Genomic DNA, 12,973 nt, shown 5'->3' on the forward strand with positions numbered 1-12,973 from the left:
ATTTTCTCAGCTACCTTTTCTAACTTGTTCACTGGATGCAGCTTCCCAGTAGACCAGCATCAGTATGCACCAGCTGGAAGTAGATTCTCCTTAGCAACAATCAGAAAATCTGTCTTGGAAATCGCCACAGCAAAACCCCAGAAGAATCACTAAAATATACAAATCCTGCATACAGATGTCTCTGTGCTGCACCCAGTACATCGACTACTTTCATGGAACTACACAGATGAAACTTCATGACGTAGCGTAGTCACTTGTCTGTCCATAATAATCAAGGACAGCAGAATACAGATAGTGTGAGCAAGTGCTTTTTGCTGAACAATCTGTTGAGCTCTGTTCTACTCTGATCTGTGACAAAAGTAACTGAATGTAGGCAGTCGGATAAAATCACAGTACTAACTGTGCACTCTGAGTTTCTCTTGTTCCCCAAGAATCTTTCAAGAGTAATACATTTCCTACTCCCTGCATCCATAGGGATCTTTTATTTCTCTGACAAAAGCTTCCACGTTCTCAGCCAAGTTCCAGTTACCTTCTTCGCTATGATCTGAATAAGATATCTAATTAAACTCAAAGCAGTTCTATTATCGTCTGTATCTTTGAGAATTCCTGTGCATGTTTCAGAGACAGAAGTTTTGTGAACACATTTTTCTGCTGCAAGTGGGATGGAAAAAATGCAAAAGGTCTACTGTAGATCTGCTGTAACCAGTAGTCGAATAAAATAGCACTTTTCTCCACTAACCTTGCATCTACACCTGTGGTAGAAATTTAAACTTTACATATATATATAACTTCATATTGTTGAGGTGAATAACAGCCTCAGACACTGGACTCTGCGTAGTCAGATAAAATTACAGAATAATTTTTCAGACTCCTCACTGATGTAGGAATCAGGAATTTCTTCATATACTAGGAACCTCTATGGAGTCATTGTGACATAATTACTCCAGTCTCGCTTCGGTGTCCAATCTAACAACCTGTGTAATCTGAGGGGGCAGAAGAGGCAGGAGAGTTGTTTGGTTTTGGTCATTTATTAGTTGCCTTTTTTTTTTTTTTTCGGAAGCAGATGTTTTTTCTTCCTACCTGCGTTTTGCTGGGCTGGTTTGGTTTTTGTCAGCTGTTTTTCTGCTGCCTCTTTACTGTGATCTGGTGAAATAGTAATGCTTTTGATAGTAGTTTCTGTTCCTCACTCTTCCATTAGCAGCAATTCCACTTCAATGAATCCCTTTTTCAGGCAGTTTATGGTTGTGTTCTTTGCAGTGAGTTCTCTGACTTCAGGCAACTCACAGAACTCACGCAGAAAGGATTTGTTGGTTATGTTTTAAAACACTTTTTATATGGTTAGTAATTGAAGGGGGATGGGAAAAAATTGTGTTTTTTGAAGTACCTTGAAGTTGCTGCATCGTGTTAAGAACTATAATCATGTATAACTAGCATCAACATAATGCAGGTGATAATCTTGACATGTTTACCTCTGTGTTGAGGTTCAGGAGTGCTAAATTTGTTTAATGAAGGAAAATGTTTAGATATTTATTAGCATAAATGTTCAAAGGAAAAGGAATTTCTGTTGCAGACTTATCCTGATTAAATACATAGCTGCAATATTTTTTGAAAGTCATGAAGACTATCAAAGAAGACTCATGAAGACTAAAGGTTTTATATATGTCTCTTCTTTTAGGTTGCAACCACCTCTCTCTCAATTAGGTCAGCTGAGTAGCAATTTCTATACATTAAAGGTGGAATAAACATTATGAGTTTTATTATAAACATTATTCATTTTATGCATGATACCTTTCCCAAAGTAACAGCACACTTGGATATTACTTACATTAAGTTTACTTCTAATTACCATTCTATATGGTTTAATAATATTTCCTGTGTTTGTGAAGAAAGGAGAGGGGTTTGGGTTTGTTTGTTTTAATATACTTAAGAAATTTCTGAGAAACTGGATGTTCTTGTCAGTGTTTAGATATATATTTTTCATTCCTTTTGGATATGCTGTCTAATTCCGTGCTAACAGCAGTAAGTTTAATTCAGCACTGGGAATAGATGGTTCTTCCACCCCTGTGTTTGTGCATCTGGTTCTCAATTTGGCTCTGTTTACATTTGTTCACAATGCTGTATGAAGTACATCTGAGGAAATCTTGCCTATGGAATGATGCAGAAAATATTTTTTCTGACCATATGTCTCTGCAATAAAATATGTAACTGAAAATAATAAGACTCCTTAAGCAGGTAAAACAACCTCAATTCTTAAATAATAAAATACTTACTGCTAAATCTTCATATTTTACTTATTTTTATTATGAAATTGAATGGATGGGGAATGAAAGCTATTTTCAAGCCAATATTTAAATCTGTAATAGTATCATATATAAGTTATGTGTTAGGAAATTTTATAAATTTTATTATTTGAACATTGTTAATTTTTTTGTGTGTGTTACCCTCAACTTACGTTTCTTTCTTTATTTTTGAATTAGACCCTAGTGCTGGCTGAAAACAGTCCTGGAAGAGATAGTACTGAATATATTCTTGTATTTGAGCCAGACCTGCCAGCTTTGAAAAAGCCTTTGGAACCATACCGTCTGTCATTTATGTTTTATAATGGTATGTTTCACTTACTCTAAAATGCTTGTTTGTCCCTAGAACAGACTGTTTAGTTCCCTAATATTGCTTGAAAACTGTGTAACAGCCCAATAGATTTTTGCTAATGTTTGAATTAACTGTGTTACTGTAATTTCTTCTAATTATATCTATGTATTTTTTCATGTAGATTTCAAGAAGCAGCAACAGATGGCAACACTTACAAGGGAGAGAGACCAATTATCTCAGTCCATAGGTGTTTATAGAAATTGGTTCGATACTACTAATCAGCTTGTAAATGAAATGAGATGTAAGTGCAACCAAGTATATACATAAATTTCCTGGCACTATTTTTTTTCCTTTAAGGGGAAAAATCAGCATTGAAGTCCTGAGATTAATTAGAGAGGAGCCAGAAATGCTTTGCATTAGCAGGAAATTTTAGGGAATTAACTGTATAGATAATTCTCTTTCAATAAGTTATTCATACATATGTATGAATAAAGTTACTTTTCTTTTGTGCATTTGACCCTGTGTACTTTATTCAAAACTTATCTAACTATGCATTGTTTATCTGTACATTCTTCAGCAAATGTAATACTTAATGAAGTTTGTTAAAAGCAGTGTGAAAGCAGTTGTTTGCAAAAAAGGGAGAGAAGAAGGAGGAAACATTTTTTTGCATTATTTCTTCTTTGAATCATTCTGCCTGTTGATCAAGTTTATGTTTCTGTAACTTGCCCATTGCGTATTCCCATTATGAAAGCAAATTCCAGAATTCCAGTATAAAAGGCAAAAAGTTTTTCTTCATATTTTCAGAATTTTGCATGTTTCTAGAGAGTAAGTTAGGGTACAACCTTATGCTTTGTGCTTTAAAATATTTTCAAATATGGATAAACCTATTTGAATAGAGAAAGTAGGAAACTCGGTATTTTCAGAATTGCTTCAGCTGAGATATAAGTTGAGGAGCCAGTGTCCCAGAACTGGCCTTTCATATAGGAAACAGAGGGTAATGCTACTACCACTCTTCCTTTCCCTCATGCCTTTTTCTTTGTTGGAGAACTTGGAAAGATAAGTGAGGATGGAAGGAAAGAAGAGCTTATATTCTCAGACTCACCTGAATGCTAGCTCCATCGCTTCATGAAACTGAAGGAGATGACTTCTGCTGAAGTTACTTATGAAATGGACGAAGCATAAGATTTTTTTGACAAATCCTGATATTCTGTGATGGAACTGAGAAATACAGATATCATCAGCTGTGGGTGGCATAAGTCCGAAAATAATGAACAGTTGTAAGAAAATCTGCAATAAGTGCTCCCTTCATTTCTGATGTATCCTAATTATCTGTTGATTTTATTGGTTTCAGGTCAGGTTAAAGAAGCTGAAACAAGAGAAATTCACCTGAGAAATGAACTGAGGAAACACCAAATTGAATTACCACAGACAAACACAGTATGGCTTATTCCTTACTAAACTTCATACCATCTTAAAAATAAATCTAAATCTTAATACAATCTCTGCACCATTACTGAATCATACCTAGTAATTACACAAACACCTGCTAACAAAACTGAAAATTTAAACCATAAGAAAAATGTATAGATCATTGCCAATGTTTTTTTAACTGTTCTGCTAGTCTCACTGTCTCACCACTATATATTTTTGTATCCTGATCTTGTTTTTGCCTTTCTGCTAAGGTTAGCAATGGTTTGCTGGTAATACTGTTTTTAATAATGGATTTTTAAAAGCTGATCGATACATGCTAGGTGTATTTTGGCATAAATAGACCAAACAAAAATAGTTTTCAGAGAATACAGCATTTCATATGCTGCTGCAAAAGCTGACTTGAAAGATTCAAGACAATGTATCCCACCACCAGTTTTTCATAAAGATCCAATTAAAGTTTAAGGAAGTCTTTTAAGGAAATTTTCAAACTACTGGTGTTTTGAAAAAATACTTGTGTAAATTATTCCTTATCTTTAGATCAAATAAAAACGAGCTACAGTTATAAAGCACAAATCAATAGATTATACAACAATGAAACCTAAGTTCCCCAGACCTGGGCATATTCCCTTTCTAAAATAGTTTCTTGTTCTACATTCATAGTTACTAATTCCTGATATTTTCTTCAGTTTTGGCTGTAATTAAGATCCAGTAACTTTTTGAAAAGATTCCTGAAATCTTAAAAAAAGTATAGTAATAAAAAAGCTTATAGCTGCAATGCAGCGTGGTCCCCTTTACATTTACAGATTATTGAATTATTTTATTTAGAATGTGATTCACAGCAAATAAATAAGTGCTTCTGCAAGTTGGCCCTGTGATAAGTGCTCACTAACTCTAATTTTCAATTGTCAGCTTCAGTATGTGGATTCTCTTATAAAACAAAAGATGTTGGATCAAGATGGACTAATGAAACAGCCAAGGAGGACTTGTACCCTCCCAAACTATCCAAAAGGCAACCAAGATATTTTAGGGAAGGTGAGTTTTCTCCCAAAGAGCCTTCAGATGAGTTTTGTTAGTTCTAGGAAGTGGTAGTGATGGAAAAATTAGCCAGCTGAATATCTCAGTAATTCTTGAGGAGTAGTAAGGGAAAGATAACATTCGCATCCCATCCAATGACCGGCTGTCTTTACAAAGCCATCAATGGAGGAGTTATATGTCTGATTGTAGTTGCAGGAGTATTGTGATTGGTATGGAAAGGGGACATGGTCTTGACTTCTGTTTTGACTGTTCTAACTTCTGTGGTACAGATTGCACATTTAGCACAAATTGAGGACAATGAAGCAGCAAAAGTTATCTCTTGGCATCTCGCCAGTGACATGGACTGTGTGGTCACATTGACTACTGAAGCTGCTCGTTCTATTTTTGATGAAACACAAGGTCGGCAGCAAGTGTTACCTCTTGATTCTATTTACAAGAAGACACTCCCTGATTGGAACAGGTAGGGGAAGAAACAGTGAAATTTCTGCATTTGTATTACATAGTTATTTAATATTCTTCTCATATTTCTTAAAATTGCGTTGAAGATTGAGAGTGTAAAATTTCTGGCTTTGTAAAACTCTGAATGTCCTTTGAAATTTTAGCTGTAAACCTAGCTTTACATATTTAACTAAATACTCTATTTATTTAATAAGATGTTGCTCCTGAAAAGATAAATTTCCATTTGCTTTATTCACCTCTACGTGTTTACTAGAGCACTAGAGCATTAACTGTTCTTTTGTTTAATAAAATTCTAGCGCTTCCAATCATATTCTAACTTCTTAAGAAATCTAATTTTAATTACAGTCCCTAAAATTTATTGTTGATAAATTGATAACTTATCCTATGATGTGGAAATGCTAAAATGCATTCAGTTCAGCTTTAGATTTCTGAGTAGGTGATTAGAAGCAATAATGAAATAAGGATAAACCACTTTTTTCTTTTTCTTCCTCACTCTCTCTTTTCTTTAACCAGGCCTTTACCTCACTTAAGAAATGGAAAAATCTGCTTCAGACCTGTAGGAAATCCTGTATTTGCCAGAGATTTGTTAACATTTCCAGATAATGTAGAGCATTGTCAAACAGGTGAATGATATTAAAAAAAATTGGTAGTAATATTTTTACTTTTTTAATAAAGTAGAGAAACAACACAAAAGAAAACTCATTCAGTAATCTTCATTAGGACATGTGATTTGCAAATACCAGTGTACGTTCCTTATGAGGCTTGCAGGTATAAGGAGTGTGACATTACTGTTAAGTACTTGCAGACAGCAGCTGTGAAAATACCAGCAATGACCAAAATCTAATTTAATACATTATCCAATTCCCCAGTACATCCAAACAGAACCTGACCACCATGGTATTATCTTTGTATTAACTACTGCAGAAGTCACCACTTCTGTCAATTTTCTTCTCTCAGAAGTATGTAATGCATGGTTTAAAACAGATTCTGACCAAACTGTATGTGACTGTATCTTTCATGCTTAAATATTTACAATAAGAATAATCTTCCAGTTTTTATGTAGATTCCAGTTTAGGGAACTGCATTCCCCTGCTCTTTCTAACAGTGTGGCAATACCTACATTTTCCTAAATTCCTTTGCTTAAATTAATTTAAATTAATTTAAATTAAATTAGATCCTTATATCAAAAGTTAGAATCTATAGTTAGTTCAATAAGTTTTCATCATACGTATAAACTTCCCAGTGTTAAAATGTTCCTGTCCATTGTTAATAAAAATACATTATAAAAAATTGGTCCAGTTAATTTTCACAGAATCACAGAATGGCCAGGGTTGGAAGGGACCTCAAGGGTCACAAATCTCTAACCTCCTGCCACATGCAGGGTCACCAGCCTCCACATTTAATACTAGACCAGGCTGCCCAGGGCCCCATCCAACCTGGCCTTAATTTTCAGAATGTTAGATACTGTGCCAGAGACTTTAATTATAAATTCTTTTTGTATTCCATTTTAGCACATAAGCTGATACTTTTGTGGAGAAATTTAGGAACACGTAGCTTGACACATCTTAAGCAAGGCTACTTAAAATTTGTATAGAATGATCTTCTGTTACAAGATGATCTTAAGATCAGTTGGATCAATCTGTTAATGTTTTCTTTTTTTCTTTGATTATCCATTGAATACTAAGAAATATATGAAGAATCCAAGAACACCATTCAAAGATGACTCAAAATGCAATTTATATAATTTCCTAAAGCTTGGCTTTGTTTTTATATGCATCTTTATCAATGTAAATATTGGATACCAAAAGAGTACTACAGTGGGAAATAGTTGTGCCACAAGGCAATGAAACATACTAAATTTTAATGAATTCTCTACTTTGTACAGAAGGTTGCGTGATTAATATCACCTCAGCATAAAATTGAATGAAAAATACATATGCTTTTTCCCTTTCACATATCTGAAAAGTCACAACAGTGACGCCCCAGAGTTAATTTTTCAAAACTTACTTAGTTTGTTGCAGAGAAATTTCAGTTCTATTTTTCTTTAAATTTTCCAGTGTTTGGGATGCTTTTGGGTGACACTATCATCATAGATAACTTGGACGCTGCAAACCATTACAGAAAAGAGGTATGTTTCAGTTATTCTTGATATTTTTTTAAAAAACAAATGTATTACTGGGTCTACATATTAAATATATTGCAACTTGAGTAGTTAATTTTAAAGTAGTTAATTGCAAAGTTTAGTGCTGCATTACTTATAACAGTGTGCTTATTGTTCATAAGTATATTATGTTGTCCAGCGGAGGATAGAATCCTTATTATTGGCACTGACAAAATTACATCCATTAAAGAAATTCCACTATGTGAATGTTGACATGAAGCATGGGAGCATATTATTAGAGGCCAACATTTGTAGTTTTCCTGTTAATATTAAACACAAGTTCTTGAGTACTTTCCTAGTCCCTGTAATAACACAGGAGTCTGAGGCACATCATGAAATTTCACATATGCTACAATGTTTAAGAACTTCATGTGAAACTTATTAGACCTTTTTCTGACCAAATTTACCAAGGTTTAAGCAGACAAATTAAAGACAAGAGTCTCTGAGGAAGTCCTGTACTATGGGTGAAATCAGCTCTTCTGTTCTGTGGTTCTCTTTTTACTGGCTATTGCTTACTAATAACAAAGAATGTCTTAAATGTTTCCACAGAGCATCTCAGAAATATGGTGATAGTCATAGTAAAAAACAGCTGAATGACTTTATGAGTTTTCATCATGTGTATACATCTCCTTGTTATCAGAAAACACATCTACCACTTTTTAGCTGAGAATACCCTATATGATTTTTTTTATCTTTTTTTTTTTTTTTTTTTTTTTAACTGCAAAGTCAAAGAGGAGAGACAAGGGAGTCAGATGTAGATGCTCATCAGTGTTAGGGGACTGATCATCTGGGTCTGTCTGGGAAAAAGAGTTTTAACAACTAAAAGTAAATTTGACAAACTTTGTGGGAAGTTGTATTGAACACATTACAAGAAATAAATCCCTTAGATTTCAGATGCTTTGAATCTTATGCATTACTTGAAAGCAAAAGTCAAGAAACATAATTTCATAAAATACTACTATTAAAGAAGTAGCAACTTTGTTGTTGAAAGATGCTTAGCTTCACAGCAGCATTTCTGAAAACTTAGTTTTCAATGAAGTTACTAATTTTTAATACCACTTTTTGTACCTATGCAGGTAGTAAAAATTACACATTGCCCTACATTGCTGACTAGGGAAGGAGACAGGATTCGCAGCAATGGAAAATTTGGAGGCCTTCAGAACAAAGCGCCTCCAATGGACAAACTGAGAGGAATGGTATTTGGAGCACCTGTGCCAAAACTTTACTCTGCTTTCACTGGGCAGATAGGTGGGTTAATAAAAGGAAACCTTTAAATTAGCATAAAGTTATTTTAAGAATATGACCTTTAAAATGTCCTCTTTGTTAATTTTCCTTTATATTTCCCGATTAAAAAAAAAAAAAAAAAATCATGATACATTGTCTCACTTTATTAATTTCATTAATGGAAGAGTTGAAGCATTGGTAAACATCCAAACAGCAGGCATGAGGAGCTTGAGGTCAGTGAATTGTAGCATCTTTGAAAGCAGGAGTATCACGCCTTTCTCTTCCAGAAATGCTATACTTTAATTTAAAATTCATTACTGTGCAAGTAATCTCTATTAGGAGAAATTACTGTTCCTGTCATTCATACACAACATCATCTATATTATTTCCCTAACAAGAATAGGCACTGTATTTCCCAAAGGATCACTTATTATTTATGTTACATGCTTCTTTTCTGAATAAATGTTACAAATGGGGTTAAAAGACAGTTGCTTTTGACATATAAAAACTGACCTGACTGACTTACAAAACAATGAAAAGACTTATTCACAAATTACAGTTGATATTTAGTATTTAATTTTCAAAATTAAGGATATGAAGATTTTCTGTAACAAAATGTGCAGTATGGTTAAGGTGGATTGGGGGAAAGAGAGAAAGCACATGCACCTTCTGGATTTGTCTTATATTTGAGCAAACAACATTGACCATTTCAGTGATATATAAAAAGAAAGAAAAGACTGAAAAGATCTTTCCTAGGCCTTTCAGTAAAAAAAATAGGATCATAGAGTCATAGAATTGCTCAGGTTGGAAAAGACCTTAAGGATCGTCAAGTCCAACCACGACCTAACCATACTACCCTAACAGCCCTCTGCTAAATCATGTCCCTGAGCACCACATCCAAATGGTTTTTAGATACATCCAGGGATGTTGACTCAACCACCTCCCTGGGGAGCCTATTCCAGTGCTTAACATCCCTTTCTGTAAAGAAGTGTTTTCTGCTGTCCAACCTAAACTTCCTCTAGTGCAAATTGAGGCCATTTCCCCTCGTCCTGTCATCAGTGAGAAGAGACCAGCGTACTTTGAAACATATTGCATCTAGGAATAGTAAGCATTTGAGGTACAAAATTAAAATATTCTGGATTTAGTACATTTTATATTTCTTTATGAACACATTTTCAGCTGTCAAATTCCATTACCAAGTGTGAATTAAATCTGATTTTTTTGTGTCAGATAATCTAGTGTTCAGTTAACCTTTGTTAGTTAAGCAAGCTTCCTCATGCAGTGAAGTAAAACAAATGAGCTTGGCCTAACATGCTTGAACTCTTTTTTCTTGACATTTATTCAATGCTTGGACAAAGAAAAATTATTTGCCTCTTTCTTTAACAAAAGTAACATATTTTGTCAGCAGAAGAAACCATTATTAACTGTACTGCTCTTGCCTCATTTAAATGTCCCCATAAATGTAACAAAATGAAACTCAGTAAATTTTCTCTTGTTCCACAAGGTGGACTAGAATTCAACGCATTAGCAGAAGCTTTGACTCTGTGACTCAAAACAAAACAATACTAAAGTACACTCAGTGGCACTGGAGGCAGAGAGTCCGGTGAGGAGCAAGCAAGCAACAGGCTGTGCAAAGAACTGTTTGCCACAAAAATGTTCAGTTTCCTGGTACTTCATTGTGATCTAAATAACTGCTTGAAGAAAAAACAAAAAACAGAATATTGTATACGATTTTTTTCCAGCATTTCTTTACAGTAATATTAACAACAGCTGATCCGTTGTGAGTTTGGGTGGGGCTTTAAATAGTGCTTTGGTTTTTTGTGACTCTTACGTTTTCCTACAGATCATACACAAAATAACTGTGTATTTAATGCTTTGTTTTAATATTTTATTCTTCAATTAGATCTTCTACAGCAGTACCGTGCAGCAGTTGTGAAACTTGACGATGTGAATAAAGACCTTGATTTACATTTGAGATCGCTTAACACTCCAGAAATGCTGAAAAAAAAACAAGAGCTTGCCGAACAAGAGAAAAGCCTCATGCTTATAGAACAAAAATTGGGTATGTTACTGTATTAGATTTTGTTAACACCAATTGTTGTGGTAAAGGAGGAGAACTGTTAACTACATCCAGATGTGTTCTACATTTGTAAGCTAGTAAGTACAAGCTATGAAAGAAAATTCTTAAAGTTACTTAAGGGCTTAGAGGTATTGAATTTTTATTAAAGGATGTAAAAATTCTGTGTAGTATGATGTGGGTAGTGCCTAGATGAGCGCTGCCCTGTGAAATATTCACGTAATGTGATCAGTCAGTGACTTTTAAACATCAGACCATGATCTCACTGAGATTATGTAACTGTACATCTAACTTGCCCAGTTGTAGAGAACACTGAAATTCTTTTTGATATGACTAGGCAAAGTGCTGAATTGCTTTTGCTAAGGAGACACAACCAAAACACTGTACTTCAAAAAGAAACACCCCTAATTCTGCGCAGATAGTATTTCGTAGTTAGAAATATTTTTTTATGTCAGTATCAAATAAACTATGCATCTTCAAAATATACTTCAAAAGTCATCATATACTCTGTTGCAACTGTAATTAAAGCAAAATGTGTTTTTTTTTTTTTAATTTGTTCTCACCTGCAATTTCTTAATAGGTATGACTCCCTCAGATAAAGTCTCTGAATTGTTAGTTCAGCCTACAATCCTTGATATGCCTGACACCCCCATCCCTCCCAAAAGAATGCGAAAAGAAAGTGTAAAAAAATTGTATAGGTGAGTATTTCAAATATAGTCACTGTTTTTCCATAGCCTGAGTTCAACGCAAAAAATGTTTTGGGGAGCTTTTTTTCTTTGCTTGAGAGATTTTTTATAAATTAATATTTATATACAACAACCAACAATAAATAGAGTTGGCATGTGTCTGACTTTCAAAGTTTTGGGTTTTTTTTCCTTTAGGACTTCTGCTGTTGTTTTAGTTTGTTTTAAACATTTGCTTACTAATTTTGTTTCCCCTTATAAAGTGAATGAGTGGCATTTTTATGTATTCGCATATTTTCAGTATTTTCAACTCCTAATGTGTAGAAGCATTCAAGATGGCTTGGCCTGTAAATTCTTTTAAGGTTCAGTTACAAATATTGGGCAGATGACTAGAGAGAGTCATTCTTATGTAGCTTTTTCTAGCTAACTGTCCAAAATAAGATGGTGCTATTTAACACAGTTATCTCTATGTATCTCATTCTGCATTGCCTGTGTTATTGATGAACATCTGTATGCAAAAAAAAAAAAAAGTGAAATATGTAAGATAATATCCTTAAAATTATGTGGAACTGAATTTTCCATTTTTGTATCTCTTCTTTGCTGAATTTCAGTCATATTTTTCAAATTATTTAAATCTTACTGAGTTGTGTTCTGTAAGTCTCAGTTTGACTTTTCACAATATTATGTATCATACACATATGTTGCTTTTTTATGTACATTCAGAACTTAAGTTTTTATGTACTTGAATTATCTACTATTTAACCTGATTCTATCAATATTTTCTTCAAAATGATGAGAATAAGAAGCTTTGCATAAAAATGGGGTTTGTAATATTTGTATTAGTTGGTGCTCTGTGTATTTTGTATTCAGTTGTAGCAGAAATGTATATAAAATTGAAGATCTTGGTTTACAAGCTACTGTGCCATGATGTTTATTTTGTTGTTCTTTTAGCTCAGAAGAATGGGTTTCCTCTGCTGCTAAGAAGCAGCTACAGCAACAGCAACCACAGCAGATACCACCTTCAGAATTTAATGGAACTACACGAAAGAGAAAGGCATAGACTGATGACTCTTGCTGGAAACATCTATATATTGAAAATGTGAATAAATGCAGTTAAAGGAAATATTCATGTTGTATTACCTGTTACTACAAAGATTTTTATACTGATAAAAGATATAAATGTATTTCAGTTAGTAGTAAGAAAAATTTAAGTGTCTAACATTGATAGCCTAATTTTTGTATAGTTAATTTTCATTTCCAAAAGCTTTCAGAGTTCATATGTTCATGTGTGGAAAAAAGAAATTTAAGATATAT

General features: G+C 33.8%; 1 protein-coding gene across 1 annotated transcript in view; it reads left to right on the forward strand.

Annotated features, from left to right (window-relative positions):
* SMCHD1 (structural maintenance of chromosomes flexible hinge domain containing 1) overlaps positions 1–12,719 on the forward strand; it is a gene marked incomplete at both ends in the record, with an annotated part of 76,436 nt that extends 63,717 nt beyond the window's left edge. The window contains 11 exons of the mRNA XM_079533444.1: positions 2,478–2,604; positions 2,771–2,890; positions 3,941–4,026; positions 4,930–5,052; positions 5,325–5,515; positions 6,028–6,137; positions 7,572–7,642; positions 8,752–8,923; positions 10,803–10,961; positions 11,557–11,674; positions 12,611–12,719. Coding sequence (XP_079389570.1) covers positions 2,478–2,604; positions 2,771–2,890; positions 3,941–4,026; positions 4,930–5,052; positions 5,325–5,515; positions 6,028–6,137; positions 7,572–7,642; positions 8,752–8,923; positions 10,803–10,961; positions 11,557–11,674; positions 12,611–12,719 — 1,386 coding nt within the window. The remainder of the gene's footprint in view (positions 1–2,477; positions 2,605–2,770; positions 2,891–3,940; positions 4,027–4,929; positions 5,053–5,324; positions 5,516–6,027; positions 6,138–7,571; positions 7,643–8,751; positions 8,924–10,802; positions 10,962–11,556; positions 11,675–12,610) is intronic.
* Positions 12,720–12,973: the final 254 nt, after the last annotated feature.

Source organism: Tetrao urogallus (genome assembly GCF_951394365.1).
Source record: "Tetrao urogallus genome assembly, chromosome: 3".
Classification (NCBI taxonomy): domain Eukaryota; kingdom Metazoa; phylum Chordata; class Aves; order Galliformes; family Phasianidae; genus Tetrao; species Tetrao urogallus.